This window comes from Oryctolagus cuniculus, chromosome 8 (genome assembly GCF_964237555.1).
Source record: "Oryctolagus cuniculus chromosome 8, mOryCun1.1, whole genome shotgun sequence".
In the NCBI taxonomy this organism is placed as follows: domain Eukaryota; kingdom Metazoa; phylum Chordata; class Mammalia; order Lagomorpha; family Leporidae; genus Oryctolagus; species Oryctolagus cuniculus.
In genome coordinates this window covers 24,398,003-24,416,746 of record NC_091439.1, presented here as the reverse complement: position 1 = coordinate 24,416,746, position 18,744 = coordinate 24,398,003, and the positions used below count along the sequence as shown (strand labels likewise).

General features: G+C 44.6%; 1 protein-coding gene across 4 annotated transcripts in view; it reads left to right on the top strand.

Annotated features, from left to right (window-relative positions):
* Positions 1–764: 764 nt before the first annotated feature.
* The window catches only part of SCOC (short coiled-coil protein), a 40,039-nt gene continuing 22,059 nt past the window's right edge, over positions 765–18,744 (top strand). The window contains exons 1-2 of one of the 4 annotated variants that reach the window (XM_070047536.1): positions 775–926; positions 13,390–13,488. In XM_070047536.1, coding sequence (XP_069903637.1) covers positions 860–926; positions 13,390–13,488 — 166 coding nt within the window. In that variant the 5' untranslated portion in view covers positions 775–859. Of the gene's footprint in view, positions 927–13,389; positions 13,489–18,744 lie in introns of all 4 variants that reach the window. The other 3 variants (XM_070047535.1, XM_017347334.3, XM_008267425.4) reach the window with 3 other exon arrangements.

Sequence of the window (18,744 nt, the reverse complement as noted above, 5' to 3'; positions counted from 1 at the left end):
TGACTCAATTTTTAAGATCTGCTTAAAATATTTCATCAAATTTGGTCATTTTTTTCCCGAAAGGAAAGATGATTTGAAATTCTAGCATAGTCTTATATCTGTTTGTGTATTTGAATCTGAGCTAGTGGGTAGACCAGGAGAAGTAGTTGTAAAAGAATGCTTCCTCCTCAAACAATGGGCCCCTGACTAAGGACCTTCCCTTGGGGTCAACTTCAGAAACAGAAAAGGGGCATCCTGCCATTTGAATAAACGTTTATAGGGTAAGGTATATCTACAGTAATGTGAAAAAGCACTCTGGGCTCAATGTAGAGAATCTTGTTTTTTCACATCTGCCTGATTGTCTGATTGTTACAGCGGCTGTCACTTAAAAAATTCACCTTTGTGTCACCTTTCAGCCTTACAAAAGACTTAGTCTCATATTACAAATAGGAAATCGAGGTTCTGAAAGCCTCCAGGTCACGCTAGGTCATTGATCAAGTTCTTAAAAAGTTTATCATAGGTATCCAAAAGATGATATATAAAATTAACTCCAGCCTCATCCTAATGGTTTCTGGGCATTTTCTTTGGGCAGTTCAGCTCAAGGAGACTGTCATGGACTGAAGGCAAGGTTCAGTGTCTAGCCAGGGTACAGCAGCTGTGCCAGCTCAACGACCCAGGGAGAGGCTGTAACTGTTTAACTTGGTCGGGAACAATATCCGGCTCGAATGAAGCACTCAGGTAAGGGGACAGTTAGCGCAAGGATCAGATAGCACCTGCTTGGCTGCACGCTTATTAATGATTGAACAAGCGCGATCGCATGGGACAACAGCCGCTCCTGTCTGCCCCCGTTTTCTCATTAACAGGCTGAGAATTGAACGAGATGGATGGTTCGAGCCAAGAGGAGGAGGACAGCACATTCACCAACATCTCTCTGGCAGATGACGTCGGTAAGAAAGAAATGGATGAATTCTAAAACATACAATTCAGTAGCTGCTCAGAAGCCTTGTAAAGTATCATGTTTATTATTTTAATGATAAAACATATTCCTTTAAGAAATCTTTAAAAAGTGTAGCTACAAAGATAGTTTTAAATTAAGTGACAATTGTAGAGTGACAATTTTAAAAGTTCTTGTGGTTATGTTACATGTGCTTTTGAAGATGAATTAACCCATTTATTGGTTATAAAATGTTGTTTCCTAACAGTTCAGGAAACACGATTGTAAAGTTGTTACTAAGCTGTCCATGAAATTATTACCATAGTTTTATTCAACTGTGTTGTAAAATAATTTTATATTTTCTGAAAAACAGTATATAAAACATTTACATTTAAGGATTATTCAGAAAATATGTAGTGTTTTTTTTTTCAAATTAGTTTTGAGAGGGAGAGAGAGACAGACAGACACACACACACACACACACACACAGTCCCAACCATTGGTTCACTCTCCGAATGTCTGCACTGTTTGGCCCTGGGCTGGGGCTGGAGCTGGGAGCTGGGAGCTGAGAATGAATCCACATATCCCATGTGAGTGGCTGGAAAGCCCTACTTGCACCATAACCCCTGCCTACCAGGGTCTGCATTGGCGAGAAGCTGGAATCAGGAGCCGGAGCCAGGAATCAAACCCAGGCACTCCACGTGGGACTTGGGCACTTTAATTGGTAGGCTGTAGATCTGCTCCAAACGTGGATTTAAAGCAAGGGCAAAGTTGACTGTATTCAACATGGGAGAAGGGAAAAACGAGCAGTGTTTTTAAAATGCTGAGGGAAGATATAACTGTGGCTCATTCAACGTCTCAGAGAAAACAGACAGTGCTGACTTGCACGATGTTAAGTGGAAACACAGGCACCCAAGGCTTGGGGTGTGCGTGTGTGGTTGTTTGGCTGTTTTTGTTTTCCATCCAAGTTCTTTCAGCACACTCACGGTAAGAAGCCAGCAAGACTGCCGCTAAGCAATGGGGGTTACAGATTTTGATTAACAGAGAGCAGCGCATGAATATTTAACATCCACTGCTCTTTCATGCAGCCACGCTTCTCCACTCTCTCCCTAAATGCTCAGATTCAAAAAGCGTCTTTCTAAAGTGCAGCCAGACAATTAACACAAGCCGCCAGCCAGGGCTCAGCTTCCCTCCCGGCGCGACAGAAACACGCGGGGGTCTTTGGAAATCAAAGAGGGGTATTTTTCAGTCTTTATAGGGGGCCGAAGGGGACAGGGTCCTGGGGCTGTTGAAGAAATGGGATGCCCCTGTCCTGGACGCGCTCCAACCAAGCTGTTCGAGAAAATGACAGAACTGCAGAGACTGTGAAGGAAACAAAGACAAAGGGAAACCGAAGTTTCAGAGCTTCTGTAAGGCACGGCGAGCCCTGAGCAAGTGCAAGGCGGGGCCGATCCTACTCCCGCCCCGCGCTGCCTGCTTGGAATGCCACTCGCTCAGTTTTCTTTCTGCCTTGTACCCCGGGCTGAGCCTGAAGGCAGAACCGGGGCCTTTCTGAAAGCCGTCTCCTCCATCCCGCCCCTCGACACTACCCTCCACGCCTCATTTTCTGTCACCTTTACACTTCCAATGCAGAAGAAGGCAGCAGGACAAGGAATCAAAATGCAGGTGTCCAGTGCCGCTGGGGCAACAATTCTGCATGAATGCTGAATAAACCGGAAAGGGGGAGGAATATGCTCTGGTGCTGGTGAGCGTGATGGCGGCCAAGGGAGCCCTGAAGATGTCTCCTTGCTCCCCGTCACAACCTGCTCCTCCCTGGTCCCAGAATCGTAGTGAGCAAAGGGCCTTACTTAGCAGATGGTCCAGCCAGGTAACCAGTGATGGGCTCAAAAAACCGTACTAGTGTGTGCTGTTTTCAGTATTTCAAAGTGACCCATGGCAATTGTTCACATCTGTGTCACAAAAATGCAGCAGTGAACTAAAAAACCATTGGCTTTTGGAAATTTTTATCTGTTCGATGTGATAGCACTAGCTAGCTCTTATTAGGAAGAGGTGTTTGGGCTTTGACAAATAAAAAACAGGAAAGTAAGTTATTATGAAATGAATGGAGCTTGCTTGACAGACATCATTCATTCAAACTGTGTAGTCCCTAAAGACTAGAACATTGAAAAGATACAGCTTACATTATAGGAAAATTTACTCCAATTTCTTCCCCTTTTGTACTACATACACAGCATACACACATGAGAACTTCAAAAACTTCATGGAAAACAGAATTAAAAGATAAGTTTATTTTTTAAAAAGATTTAGTTTACATATTTGAAAGACAGAGTTACAGAGAGAGGTAGAGACAGAGAGAGAGAGGTCTTCCATGCATTGGTTCACCCCCCAGGTGGCCCCAACGGCCCGAGCTGTGCCAATCCGAAGCCAGGAGCTTCTTCTGGGTCTCCCACATGGGTGTAATGGCCCAAGGACTTGGGCCATCTTCTACTGCTATCTCAGGCCATAGCAAAGAGCTGGATCGGAAGAGGATCAGCTGGGATTAGAATCGGCACACATATAGGATGCCATTGCTTCAGGCCATGGCTTTAACCCTCTGCACCAGAGTGCTGGCCCCTATAAGTCTTTTTTTTTTTTTTAAAGATTATTTATTTATTTATTTATTTGTGAAGTAGAGATATAGACAGAGGAAGGGAGAGACAGAGAGAAAGGTCTTCCATCTGCTGGTTCACTCTCCAAATGGCCGCAATGGCCGGAGCTGGGGTGACCTGAAGCCAGGAGCCAGAAACTTCTTCTGGATGTCCCACATTGGGCCATCTTCTGCTGCTTCCCCAAGCTGTTAGCAGAGAGCTGGATCAGAAGAGGAGCAGCCGGGACATGAACCAGCACTCATATAGGATGCCGCAAGTGGAGGCTTAGCCCACCACGCCACAGCGCCAACCCTGAAAAGTTTATTTGTATAAAAAAGTTTGAAGTTTGTACATGGTCTTAAAAGTTTCTGAAGCCCCTTGTTGTAATCATGCCTCAGGAACTGTGGTGCCAACTCCCAGTGTGGCCACTTCACACCCAGTGTGACCCTCCTTGGCTCCCATTCCCATGACACTGTTGCTTTCCATAATCAGAGGCTGGCAAGAGCAAAGAGAAGGAAGTTTTTATAAATTCTGGGGGAGAAACTTGAGGGCATTACACTTTAGTTTATCTTTGGTTTTCATTACTTAAGTAACCCTACTTCCTGTTACCGTGGAGCCATGAGAACGGGCAGTACCAGCAGTCACTGAAATCCCAAACCACTCATGCTCCCTAAACCCATGTGTAGGATGGTTGTGTGGATTTCAGAACAAATGACCCACAGAAACAAGGTTTTAAGTGATAGGATTCCAACCCTGCCTACACTAACCCCAAAGTACCCTAACTTTGTGACAAAGTGCCCCAGAGCATTGCAACAAAAATCACAGAGCTCCAGGAGGCTGGGGTAGGGGATGGGTGAGTTTCAACCTCTGTCAGAGACTGTGACGACTGCTGACCATGGACTGTTGCCACTTCATATTGGATTGAGCTGTGTTTCTTTAATGGCATCATCTTTTGCAACGCTGGGTTTTCTGCGGTTGCTGTAACCAAAAGCAAATTCTCAATTGAGAACAAGGGATGATGGTGGCAGTTTAGCAATGTTGGAGAAGTTATGTAGTACTGAACAGGTGTGCACAACCCCGAAGTAAGTCATTAAGAATGAAGCTTAGGGGCTGGCGCTGTGGCGTAGCCGGTAAAGCCGCCTCTTGCAGTGCCGGCATCCCATATGGGCGCCAGTTCAAGTCCCAGCTGCTCCACTTCCAATCCAGCTCTCTGCTGTGGCCTGGGAAAGCAGTAGAAGATGGCCCAAGCCCTTGGGCCCCTGCATCCACATGGGAGACCCAGAAGAAGCTCCTGACTCCTGGCTTCGGATTGGCACAGCCCCGGCTGTTGCGACCAATTGGGGAGTGAAACAGCGGATAGAAGACCTCTCTCTCTCTGCCTCTACTCCTTCTCTCTCTGTGTAACTCCGACTTTCAAATAAAATAAATAAATATTTTTTAAAAAAGAAGGAAGCTTAAACATTTTCTTTCAACAAAGGTGCATATTTTCTTCATTGACTGCTAAGTATTTAGGACATAAATGTGTTTCTATCTAAATACTTAATATATGGAACTTCGGGGTGTGCCTCTTGGACTTGGAGCACTGTGGGAACATTACTGGGACACTCAGGGCACCATAAACCAAGATAGTTTGGGAAAATCTGGTCTCCTGATACTAAAACTTCACAGGTCTCAGTTCTGGGACTTTGGCGCTGGGGCCCACGTGATGCAGGGTGGAAGGTGTCTGGTTGTGTCAATCTCTCTTTCCTCCACGGGCTCTGATGCCACCAGCCATCACAAGCTCTTCTTTAAGCTTTCTCTTCTTTCTCAGGCTCCGTGGGGCAGCTGTTGCCTACAGTGTTTCCCCAGGATTCTCTCCTTAGCTACTTTTCTTCTCCCTTCAGACACACTCTCTGGATGACCTTAGCTACTCCTAGTCCCCCTCTTGCTCTCTCCATGCTATTTCCCAGTGACTCTAACATGAAGGTTGCAAATGCAAACACAGTCAGGGCCAGATAACATACATGTGGGCAAGAGGCAATGCTCCATCGACTATTTAACTCAATTTCCAAAACAACTATTAAAATATCAATTCTGTTTTCAGTTTATTAGGTAGTTCATCATGATGTTGTTAAATACACCAGACACTGTTCCTGCTATCATTTATTTCACAATGACATCTCAAGTTTAAATTCTTTAAGGACATGCTTTGTACATATGACTAATGGGAACTTGTGTGCCTATGAAACATATGGGAGCATTCTGCATTTCTCACCACCATTTTCCTTGAAGCACACTGTCTTCTCTGAGCAGATTTAATGTCCTATTTCTTATTTAGCAACTTATCCACAACTAAAAATTCTGTATGTTCACAGTGCATAATATAATGTTTGGATATATGCATACATTGTGAAATGGCTTAATCAAGCGAATTAACATATATAAGGGTACTTCACAAAGGTCATGGAAAATGGAATTAAAAGATAAATTCAGCAGCAGGTGCTTGGTGCACCAGTTAAGTCCCTGAGCTTGAGCCCCTGCTCCGATGTTCAGATTCCAGGTTTCTGCTAATCGTCTGCACAGACGATGGCTCGAGCACGTGGGTCCTGCTACCCACTTAGGAGACCCAGGTTGGGTTCTGGGCTCCTGGCTTTGGTTGGCCTGGTCCAACCTGGCTATTGTGGACATTTGGAGAGTGAATCAGCAGATGGAAGGTCTCTCTGTGTCTCTCTGCCTTTCAAATAAAATAAAAACACACAAATAAAAATTAAAGAAAAAAGGTAATTTCATTTTGAGAAAAATAATTTTGAAATTTATGCATACATATATAATCTCATTTCTTCTTCATGTTGAGAACACTTAAAAATTTACTCTTTTCCATCAATTTTTAGGTATACGATGTACTGTTAATAATAATCACCCATGCTATACAATAGCTCTGCTGAACTTACTCCTTTTAACTGAAATTTTAAATACTTTGATCAATGTCTCCCCAGTCTCCATCATTCCCCAGCTTCTGCCCCTTTCTACTCTCTGATGCTTTCAAGTTCAAGTTTTTAGATAATTGAGATGATGTATTAGTAGTCTTTCTGTTTCTGGCTTATTTCAGTTAGCATACTATTCTCTAGGTTCATCTATGCTATTGCAAATGATAGGATTTCCTCCTTTTAAAGCTGAATAGTTGGCTGGCACCCCGGGTTCTAGTCCCAGTTGGGGCGCCAGGTCTGTCCTGGTTGCTTCTCTTCCAGTCCAGCTCTCAGCTGTGGCCCGGGAGGGCAGTGGAGGATGGCCCAGGTCCTTGGGCCCTGCACCTGCTTGGGAGACCAAGAGAAGCACCTGGCTCCTGGCTTTGGATTGGCACAGCGCGCCGGCAACACATCAGCCAAAGCGGCCACTTGGGGGGTGAACCAATGGAAAAAGGAAGATCTTTCTCTGTCTCTCTCTCTTTCACTAACTCTGCCTGTCCAAAAAAAAAAAAAAGCTGACTAGTACTCCACTGTACATAAACATACACATTTCCTTTATCTATTCACCTCCCAGAAGGCATTTAGGTTGTTTCCCATCTAGGTTGTTGTGAACAATGCTCAATGGATGTGGTTGCTGATATCTCTTTGATACACTGGTTTCATTTCTTTTGGATATTTGAGAGAGCTTTAAAAGGTTCATGGAAAATGCATATCATGACCAGAATAACTTGTATTAACTGGCTATAACATGCCTGACCAGAATCTAGTTTGAGAACCTAAGATGGAGATAAAAACAATAGTTTGGAAAAGAGTTCTTATCAAGGCCGGCGCCGCAGCTCAATAGGCTAATCCTCCGCCTGCAACACCGGCACACCGGGTTCTAGTCCTGGTCGGGGCACTGGATTCTGTCCCGGTTGCCCCTATTTCAGGCCAGCTCTCTGCTGTGGCCAGGGAGTGCAGTGGAGGATGGCCCAGGTGCTTGGGCCCTGCACCCCATGAGAGACCAGGAGAAGCACCTGGCTCCTGGCTTAGATCGGCGCTGCACACCGGCCTCAGCAGCCATTGGAGGGTGAACCAATGGCAAAGGAAGACCTTTCTGTCTGTCTGTCTCTCACTGTCCACTCTGCCTGTCAAAAAAAAAAAAAAAAAAAAAAAAGAGCTCTTATCAGAGCAGCATGAATTCTGCTAAAATGGAAGGAAGAACAAGCATCAGACTGGTGGTGAGGCGAGGGAGGAAGAATGATGAAGTCATTGATATTTTGTGAAAAGTTTAGGATGATGATGCCTTAAGGAAATCAGCAGTTTACAAAGGGTTAACTCACTTTTAGGAAGGGACATGAAGATGTTGAAGCTGGAGCCAGCAGTGACAGATCATCCACCATCAACTTGTGAGAAAAAAATTAATTTTGTTTGTGCCCTAATTGAAGAGGACTGACAACAGAAACAACAACTTCATAGACATCTCAATTGGTTCAGCTTCCATGGTTCTGCAGGCTGAAACATTAAAGCAGAGCAAATGTCTGCTTAACGGGTGCCAAAACTCTTGTGCCCAGACCAGCCGCAGACAAGAGCAAAGCTTTCAGTGGAAATTTCAAATAGGCAGGATCAAGTTCATGAGGTATTTCTTCCAAAAATTCTAACAGGAGGTAGAATGTGGCTTTACCAGCATGATCCAAATCAGTGGCTACCAAGAGGTGGAAGCGGTCCAGTCAAAGCCTAGGTAGACTATTCATGAGCAAAGGTGATGGTAAGAGTTTATTTGGGATGCTCAAGGCATTTTACTTGTTGACCTTCTAGGGGGCAACAGATTGGAACCATCTGCTTATTAGCAGAGTGGTTTGAGAGAGTTAACCAAGACTTTAGCAGAAAAACACCTGGGAGGGCCGGCGCTGTGGCTCACTTGGTTGATCCGCCACCTGTAGTGCCGGCGTCCCTTATGGGCGCCAGGTTCTAGTCCTGGTTGCTCCTCTTCCAGTCCAGCTCTCTGCTGTGGCCTGGGAGGGCAGTGGAGAATGGCCCAAGTGCTTGGCCCCTGCACCCGCGTGGGAGACCAGGAGGAAGCTCCTGGCTTTGGATCAGCGTAGTTGCAGCTATGCTGGTCATTTGGGGGGTGAACCAATGGAAGGAAGGTCTTTGTCTCTCTCTCTCACTTTCTAACTCTGTCAAATAAATAAAAAAGAAGAAGAAGAAGAAGAAGAAGAAGAAGAAAAACACCTGGGAAAGCTTCACCAGCGAGTCCTCCTACCTCAACAGAACTCCTCTCATTCCTCTCATCAAACAGGGTCAATTTTATGAGCACTTCCATGGGAAATCATTAGACATAGATACTTCACAGTCCCCATTTGTCTGCTTCTGACTTCTTTTTGTCTTCTAACCTTAAAAAGCAATCTTTAAAGACATCCATTTTTCTTCACCCAATCACATAAAAAAGACTGCATTGACATCGTTGAACAGCCAGGATCCTCAATTGTTTAGGGGTGGATTAAATGGCTGGTATCGTTGCTTACAAAATACTTTGAGCTTGGTGGATCTTACAATGAGAAATAAAGTTTATATATTTTTAATCTTTTAATTCCATTTTCCATGAACAATTTGAAGCGCCCTTGTATATTAGCCAGCTTTGGGTATTTTTTTTAGAGCGATAAAAAAACAATTAATGTACCCACCAACACTTGTTTTCCCTCATCTTCTTGAGAACAGCCATTCTAACAGGTGTTTGGTGCTCTGTCACTGTGACAATTTGATTTTGTTGATAATCAGTGATGCTGAGCAGTTTTTCATGTGCCTGCTGGTCATGTGTATGGTTTCTTTTGCAAAATGTCTATCTTTTTCCCATTTTAAGACTGAGTTGTTTCTTGCATTTTCTACATTTGATGGAAGCAAGGGAACAAGGAATCACTTACATTCCTCTTAAAACTCTACTGTAAGAAGACAGTCGAGCGATTGGTCCCGGGTCCAGAGGTCTAGGCAGGAGGGGTGTGTGCTGAGGTTGCTCTGAGATCGTGAGCCCGCTCGAAGGGCAGAACTATTTTCAGCTTCTAGCTGACGATTGCCATGGAGAGACAGAAATGCAAATAAGAGGAATTTTCAACAGACACCAGATATTTTGAATATGTGTTCAATTGCCTCCTTCTCCCATGTTTTCCACCTGTCCTAATTTTGTAAACAACAACACAGAAGGCCAAACAAAGCACATCTGCAGGACAGAGGTGGTACAGATGAAACTATTTTCAGGCTTCTGCTCTCAAGTCTTTATTGCTTGCCTTTATCTCTCTTCTGAGTTTCTGACTCATGAGCTGATTGTTTGGTGGACCCCTAGATACTGCTGAGGTGCCTGATAAATTTATCACCCCCAAATTTATTCTCAATTCTGTAGTCATAATTTTAATAAATGACCCCAGTTATCTAAGCTAGAAATCCACGTTATTCCTTCTCTCAGCCAATTACTGATTCTTGCTTACTTGACCTTGAACCTGTCTCTCAAAGAAATCTGGCCCTGTGCATCCCTACTACCATGTCCCTGGGCAGGCCCTCATTCACATAAACCACAGCACCAGCCCTCTAGCTGCTCTTCCTAGTTTTTATCCTCCACATGGGCCATATCGTTTCTTCTATTGCAAAGAACAACCAGTGCCGCATGTCCCCTGACAAATGAAGTCCAAGTCACTTAGCACGGTATTTAAGGTCTCCCCAGCCAGCCCCGGCTCCACCTGTCTCTTGGGTGTCATTTCCTGTAGGAGACACTGGCAGTTTCAGGCGCACACTGCCTATTTCATGACTCTGGGTGTTGTGCTGCTTCCTCTTTACCAGGAACAACATCTTTGTTCTCGCCTGGCCAACTCCTACCTACCTGTTAAGAGCCCTGCTCAGGTATTACCTCCATCAGGAGCCTTCTTGATTCTTCCACGCTGTGTTAGGTCTCCTTTCTCTTTCCCGAGAACCCAGAGTTTGCCTTTATCAGGATTTTGTCCAAGCATATTCTACTCTATATTCTACCCACATAGACATATGTGTGTGTGTGTCTCCTCCGTAACACACTACAAGCTGCTAGAAGACAGAGCTTTGATTTTAAAATGTCTGTACTCTTGGCATCTAGCACGGTGTCTGGCACATAACAGATAGTGAATGCATTTTTGCCAAAGAATTTGGACAGAATTTGTGCATGTATTGGGATGAGGGCCAATTAGGCAGGCCAGACCCCTTGCTGAGAACCCACTCTGAAGAGCGGATTTCCTAAATGGTTTCTAGGGGTTAGAGCTTCTCTTCTCCTTCCACTTCTGGGTCATTTTAGTTCTGTTTTCAGAAAACATTTATTGAGCACCTACTATCCCATGCTCGGTTTTGGATGGGACCTAGGTACCTGGACAGCTGGCCCAGGGTAGTGTGGCAGGAGGGCTTGAATTTCGGAGTCAGACATGGCTGGATTTGAATCTGTTCGACTTTGAGCAAGTTATGTAACAACGCCGAGCCTCTGTTCCTCCCCTAGCAAAATGATCACCGGAATGCGTCTCCGAAGTGTTTTGAAGACTGAACTGATCAGGAACCCCCTTGAGCTCGCCTGGTGCATCGTGAGCTCTCAGTGTTGCTCTTCCGCCACTTCAAGGAGCTCACACAAGTTTTTAAGACTCCCAGATTTGTCCACATTAGTTTTCATGGCAACGGCAGAGTCCTGTGGCCATGGCGCTGTCAGCCAGGTCGCCCAGGAGAGGGAGACGTCAGCAAACCCTTCACAGGACAACACGGCTCGTTTCTGATCGGGATGCTAAAGTCTTTCCTCTTTCTCCCAGGCCTCCCGCCTCCCTGCCGCCGGCCTTCCGGCTGCTCCTCTCTTTTATGCCTCTGCCTCCTTCCTGACCGCGCGCTCTAAAACCTCTCCTGAAACATATTCAAAGCCGTGACTGCATCTGCTTTTGGCATCAGCCAATTAGCCCCCATTGTAAGGTCGTAATATGCTTCCCGGAGAAGTGGTGCGGACTGTCGGGTGCTCTCATTTGGTGCTGCCTCCTCCTACCGCGTGGAAAATGTAACAATAGCCCTTCGCCAGCTGAAAGTAGCCTGGGCTGCAAGAGCTTTCCGGAGGCCATCTGCCACCCCCTCCATCAGCACTCCAAAGAAAAGAGAGCGAGGGCCTTGTGTTTCGTCTCTTCCTCCATTATAATACAGGCTGGAGAGGGAAACAGGCTTGCGGCCACCGGGCTCAGAGAAACGCTGGGCATGGCGGGGATCTGCTCTGAAGGGAGCTGGGGTTTGGAGCCCGGCGTTGCAGCCAGCATCACACGCCCAAGTGTGTGCTGCACGGCTGTCAATAGCTTAGCTGGGTGACGCTGCACATGACAGTCCCAGAGTTGGGGCTTCTTGAAGCAAGCACGTGAGGCTGCACCAAGTGCTGGCCCAGCGTGGGCTGTGCAGGAGGCCAGCGAAGCTCCTCTCTGTCATCTTTATTTATAACCTCCAATGAATTGGGCCATGAATAGTCACGTAAAAGGTCCTTGAGGGCTGACGTTGTGGCATAGCAATTAGGCTGCCACTGTTGTTGCCGGCATCCTATATTGAAGTACCAGCTCCAGTCGCCAGCTGCCCTGCTTCTGTTTTTGATACAGCTCCCTGCTAATATGCCTGGGAAGGCAGCGGAAGATGGTGTAAGTACTTGGGCCCTTGCCAACCATGTAGAAGACCTGGATGGAGTTCCTGACTCTTGGCTTCAATCTGGACAAGACCTGACTGTTGCGGTCATTTGGGGAATGAGCCAAGGAAGGTAGGATCTCTCTTTTTCTGTCTCTCACTCTCACTCTTTCTCTGTCACTCTGCCTTCACATAAATAAATTTTAAAAAATCTTATTAAAAAAGTAAATACATTTTTAAACATGTATTTATTTATTTGAAAGGCAGAATTACAGAGAGGCAAAAAAAAAAAAAGAGGTCTTCCATCCACTGGTTCACTCCCCAAATGGCCGCAATGGCTGGAGCTGAGCCAATTTGAAGCCAGGAACCTGGAGCTTTTCTGGCTCTCTCACATGGATTCAGGGGCCCAAGGACTTGGGCCATCTTCTACTGCTTTCCTAGGCCATAGCAAAGAGCTGGATTGGAAATGGAGTAGCCGGGACTCGAACTGGCACCCATATGGGATGCGGCACTGCAGGCAGTGGCTTTACCTGCTACACCACAGTGCCAGCCCTTAAATAAAATTGTTAATAAATAAACCTGTCAGGCATCCTTAAAGGTGTCAGAACAGATTGTCTCTAGCAGTGTGGAAATGGTTTTTGTGATGGAGTCAAACAAGCATATTGGTTCTGCCAGCAACGACAGGAAGTTTCATCAAATCTTAATTGGCCTTTGGATCCCTCTCAGAATGGATAATGACATTGGCAAGGTGGAACGTCTGTTGCTGTGAGCCGACGACAATGTGGACAGTGGCATTAGGAAGGTCTCCCCTGGCCCAGGAAAATGCCTTTGAGACTTAGCTAAGACAATCAATAAGAAAAAGGAGGTTAACCCCCTTCTCAACAGCTCTGAGAGTGCTGTGGCTCTGAGGTCACTAATGTATCGCTAGCCATGCTAAGTGCACTTCCTGTGACAACCTCTCCAATCAGAAGAAATCCACGTCACTGAAATAAATCATCTAGCCCAATGCAAAAGCAAGTTTTAATAAACAAGCCCAACAAATGGAGTGTGAAGGCACTAGCTAAATGTTTTCAGTAATCTAGAGTGTTCTAATATTCTCATCAAAGGATAAGTATTCATGTTTTGACTCTTCTTTAAAAAGACAAAACCATCCATCAGTTGCATTGTATCAGCAATGTGGTTTTTCTTCTTCATTTGATTAACACAAAACAAAGGCAGGAGTTAAAATGTTTGCATGTTGAATTGATGTGGAATCCATGATTGTGCTGCTTTCTTTTTCCAGAGGAGATCCCCAAACTCAGGGGTGAGTTTGATGTACCTGAGTTTGTGAGTAATGAGATGCTGACCTTTTGCAGGGCGACCTCCTGTGGATGGGGGCAAGGTGAGGACTCCCTAACAAAGGCTCCCGTTGGATTGGCTCGGCTTTGATCACACTTCTCCTCACAGGCTCCATTCTGCCTGACTTGTGCAGAATTTGGAGGGCACAGCCTGGTTTCCCTGGAGACCCCATGGTTCTCTTTGCTTTCACAGGTAGTCTGGAGTACAGCAAGCAGGAGGACATCAGCCTCAAAAGCACAGGAAAACTAGACGCATTAGATTACTATTGTAGGGCTTCCCGACCCTGGAAATACCAAATCTCAATGACCCAAAAGTTTTGAGTTGACCCTACTGGAAATATGTATGCCAGTCACAGAACCAGAGTTACTACAAAAGCTGTTTCAGGAAAACATGCTGGGCTCGCTTAGATAGACTTCAATTTTCATTTTCAATTCTCGACACTGCAAACATAAGGGACTCAGGGGAAGCCACTGTGAGTAGTGTCCATAGGGAGCGCACTGTGGTCCCTCTCCGCCTGCCTCTTTTAGTGACCTGGGCCTTCCTGAGATACATGCAGTCACCTGCTGGCTCTTTCAGCCCCTTCCCATTTACTTCCTTATTCAATCATTGTTCCCTTGTTCCTCCACACTTGGATGTTTCAGTATCAGCTGAATGACTTTGGCTCTTGGTACTCAGCCATACGCATGCGTGGTTCTCATTGCTGGTAGCTTGATGTTAGCAAAACCAGTTTGCAAAAGCTTGTGTTTGAAAATGTATTCATCTTTTCTTATCTCTCCTGTGAATCTTCGTTGCACCACCTTTCCCTAGCAGACAAAAGGCTCCACTATGATGAGTTCATCCATACGGATATTTAGTTTCATTTTCATCTTTGGTTGCAAGGTTAGTGGGTTTTTCTAAGTTCCTGAAAGCTATGTAGAAAGCTGCATTTACAAAAATGTTTAGAAGGTTTTTCCAAAGATGTTTCTTTATCATCTTTTTAAAAAAAATTTTGCAAATTTGAATGACTTGGAGCTTTGTGCTGTTACAATGTTTGGTAACTTATATAGTGAGTTCTTGTGCCTTTTACTTTGGGTCCTTTTTGTACACAGTGTAAAGATGGAATTTCTGTAACTACAATGTTACTGGTGCATAATTTTTACAGAAGATTTATTTCCTTATTTGAAGGTCAGAGTTACAAAGAGGGAGAGGGAGAGGCAGAGGCAGAGGCAGAGATAGAGAAGTCTTCCATCTGCTGGTTCACTCCTCAAAGGGCAACAACAGCCAGGGCTGTGCCAGTCTGAAGCCAGGATCCAGGAGTTTCTTCTGGGTCTCCTATGTAGGTGCAGGGGCCCAAGCACACGGGCTATCTTTCATTGCTTTCCCAGGCTATTAGCAGGGAGCTGGAATGGGACTCAAACCTGCAACCATATGGGATGACATAGCGCCAGCCCCAATTGCTATATACTTTGAGAAAGTCTTAAGTTTGCAGTGCCCGTTCACCCCTAAACTTCTCATCTAGACCTTCTTTGACTCTGACCATCCAGCACATACTTGGTCAGGGACAACCCGTATGTCAAAGAACACTTTTTTTGCAGAATGTTATATATATATGTTACACACACACACACACATGCACACACTACTTAATTGTAAGTTGGGACATTATCTCTTTTTTTTTTTTGGACAGGCAGAGTTAGACAGTGAGAGAAAGAGACAGAGAGAGAAAGGTCTTCCTTCTGTTGGTTCACCCCCCAAATGGCCGTCATGGCTGGCGCACTGTGCTGATCCGAAGCCAGGAGTCAGGTGCTTCCTCCTGGTCTCCCATGCGGGTGCAGGGCCCAAGGACTTGGGCCATCTTTTTTTTTTTTTTTTTTTTTTTTTTTTTTTTTTTTTTTTGACAGGCAGGGTGGACAGTGAGAGAGAGAGAGAGAGATAGAGAGAAAGGTCTTCCTTTGCTGTTGGTTCACCCTTTAATGGCTGCCGCGGCCAGCGCGCTGCAGTCAGCGCACCGCGCTGATCCGAAGGCAGGAGCCAGGTGCTTCTCCTGGTCTCCCATGGGGTGCAGGGCCCAAGCACTTGGGCCATCCTCCACTGCACTCCCTGGCCACAGCAGAGAGCTGGCCTGGAAGAGGGGCGACTGGGACAGAATCCGGCACCCTGACCAAAACTAGAACCCGGTGTGCCGGCGCTGCAGGAGGAGGATTAGCCTAGTGACCCGCGGCGCCTTGGGACATTATCTTTTTTACATCTTGCTATGAAAGGAATTAGGCAAATTCATAGCCAATGGAGCACTTTTTTAAAAAGGCAAACTGAGTATTTGTTTTTGCCAAGTTCCAATGATTATGAGTTTAAGGGTTTTGTTGTTAAACCTTTTTTGAAGGAGGCAGAGCTACTTTTTTGAAGGAGGCAGAGATGTTGGAGAAAGATGTCTAATCAGATGTCATTCTAGTTTTCTGTAGATTCTAAGTTCTGATGAAATTTGAAAATCATTTTTTTGGGGGGAACCTCAGTTAATTTTTCTTGACACAATATTATCTTTAAAATAACCCACACTCATCACAAATGAAACTAGGAGAGTAACAAAAATAAATATTTGGAATAAGCCCATATTTTAATAACTTGTCACATATCTCTTAAATGAATGGTAATAAGAAACATTTACTAAGAACTTAGTATGTGCCTGTCACGGTGCTAAGAATTTCACATTAATTATCTCATTTACTCCTCAGAAACATCACGGGGTAGGTATTATTGTCCCTGTTTTTCAGATTGAACACTGGGGTTCAGAAAGATTTAGCAACTTGTATACAAAGTAGGTCTGTGTGACTCCCAAGCCTTTGTCAAATGACAGTGTCTTGGAATAGAAATTACTAGATAGATAGCATAACTGATTAGGCAGAAGCAATAAGGCGCCTGCACTGCAGGTATTGAATAATGAAATATGGTCCTGTAGTTATGTTATGAGGTCAGTGTTTCAAAAATGTAATCACAGAATCACAGGGCAAGAAGAGCCCTAGAGGCTTTCCAGAAGTATTGGTATAAGCTCAAACAAGAAAGGTAGTATATAATATTGCATATGTGTGTGATTGCGGCCATGTAAGAGTAATTTATGTATATGGATGAGCAAAGGAAGAGAACATGGGGAACTGAATTTATTGGTGTGAAGGGATTATATGTTGTTGGGTTTTCCTGTTATGTTTATGCAATCTTTTCTTAAAAATTAGATTAACACTAGTTTTTCCTAATACACACAAGTAAGCATCGATCCCAACCTGGGTGCCAATTTCTAGATGCATGTGAAAATACCAGTTATGTACATCTATACAAATACCTCCACTGCCTTTTGCATTTTTTGTGATGCGTGTGAGAAGTTATCTTAGAAAAATACAATGTAGAAAGTGGCAAGTTTATCTGTAGGATTCACAGGGAATGGCAGGGAACAAGGGAGATAAGATATAAACTGTGAATGCCATCATTCAACACAACCAAATTTTATTTAATTTTATCTTTCTAGTTTGAAATGACCTCCAACTACAGAAAATTTGCAAGTTCCCTAAAAAGGATTCTTTTTGTTTTTTTTCCTGAATTATTTGAGAGTAGCTTGCTAGCCTAAGAGTCCATCATCCCTAGATACTCTAGTGTGTGTTTCCGACCAGCAGGGACTGTCTCCTTCATGATCACCATCTAACCAACAGCACCAGGAAAATTGCATTCACACATTACTCTCTCACCTGATCTGTCAAGCCCACCTAAGTTTCACCAGCTGTCTGGCTGATACCTTGTACAGCAAAAGTGTCCAGTTCAGAATCATACTTTCATTGCCCCTTGAGTCTCCATCAATCAAGAACAATTTCTCAGTCCATAATTGACTTTCATAACCTTGGTAATTGTAAAGACTACAGGGCAGCTATTTCATAAAATGTTCCTCAATTTTGTGTTTGTCTAATGTTTTCTCATGAGCAATAAGTTAGGCCAAAGTGCTGCAGCAGTGACCCTATGTTCTCCTTACATCCTATCAGCTTGTTCTCTCGAGTTACCAGCGAGGTGACCTTTGATCCCTTAGCAGTTAGGAAGCATTTTCAGGGGTGATATATAAATATTCCTTTTCGCACCAACCTATTTTTTTTTATTGAAACAGGTAGAGTTATAGACAGCGAGAGAGACAGAGAGAAAGGCCTTCCTTCCGTTGGTTCACCACCCCCCAAAATGGCCGCTATGGCCGGAACTGCGCCAATTCGAAGCCAGGAGCCAGGTGCTTCTTCCTGGTCTCCTATGTGGGTGCAGGGCTCAAGCACTTGGGCCATCCTCCACTGCACTCCCGGGCCACAGTAGAGAGCTGGACTGGAAGTGGAGCAGCTGGGACTAGAACCGGCACCCATATGGGATGCCGGTGTCGCAGGCAGAGGTTTAACCAAGTAAGCCACGGTGCCGGTCCCTCGCACCAAACTATTTGTTTACATCAGAATAAACTCTTGGTTTTTCTAATTTATTGGGTGGGTTATAAGCCTTGGTTTATCCTTAGAGAAGGTGAGGAGGAAGAGCTGCATAGTATCTTAAAATAGTTTCTGTACCGTATTGACTTCTAAAATAGTTATTCTATAATTTTATCATGTAAAAATAGTATTTCAAACAAATACATAGAATCTATTCCCACTGCCTTGAATTATTCACATGATCGGGAATATTCACTCCATTTCTTCTTCTCCTGACTCCAAATTTATCTCCAGTAGAGATAGGGCAGCATGACAGCAAAGGAATACAGACTATTCTGTTATTCATGCACCTGGTTAACAAATATTCGATGAGCAGCTGAGCTGTAGAAGGCACCTGATACAGGCTCTACATTCAGTGTGTGGTTAGGGTCTCTGGCTGGCTGCCCCCTGCAGTGAATGGCCGTTGGATGCAAGGCTGATCTCCCCAGAATCAACCTTAATTGCTCTCAGGAGATAGGCTGTTTATAAACTAAGCATGGGCACTCTCACACGGATTTCCAATCCACAACTCACATTGGGACTGTGACATAAACGTCTCCATATCAGGTAGCAGTTTGACAAGATGGTGACATAGAACAGCGCTGTCTGTTGTGTCACTACACTGCTTCTCTTAGCCTTTCCTCCTGCATTGGCTTTAAGAAACACACCTCATCACACTTGGTCCCATCATTCCAATAGAAGCTGATGAGTGTCAGTGTCTTTAGCGTGTTCTGCCTCTTGCCTCCTCTCTTACTTTCTCTTCCTTCTCTTTGCAAAATGGTTTATCTGCCTGTCCTTTGCCTTTGCCTAGCCTCTATCTTTATTCTTTTAAAAACATTTATATGGGG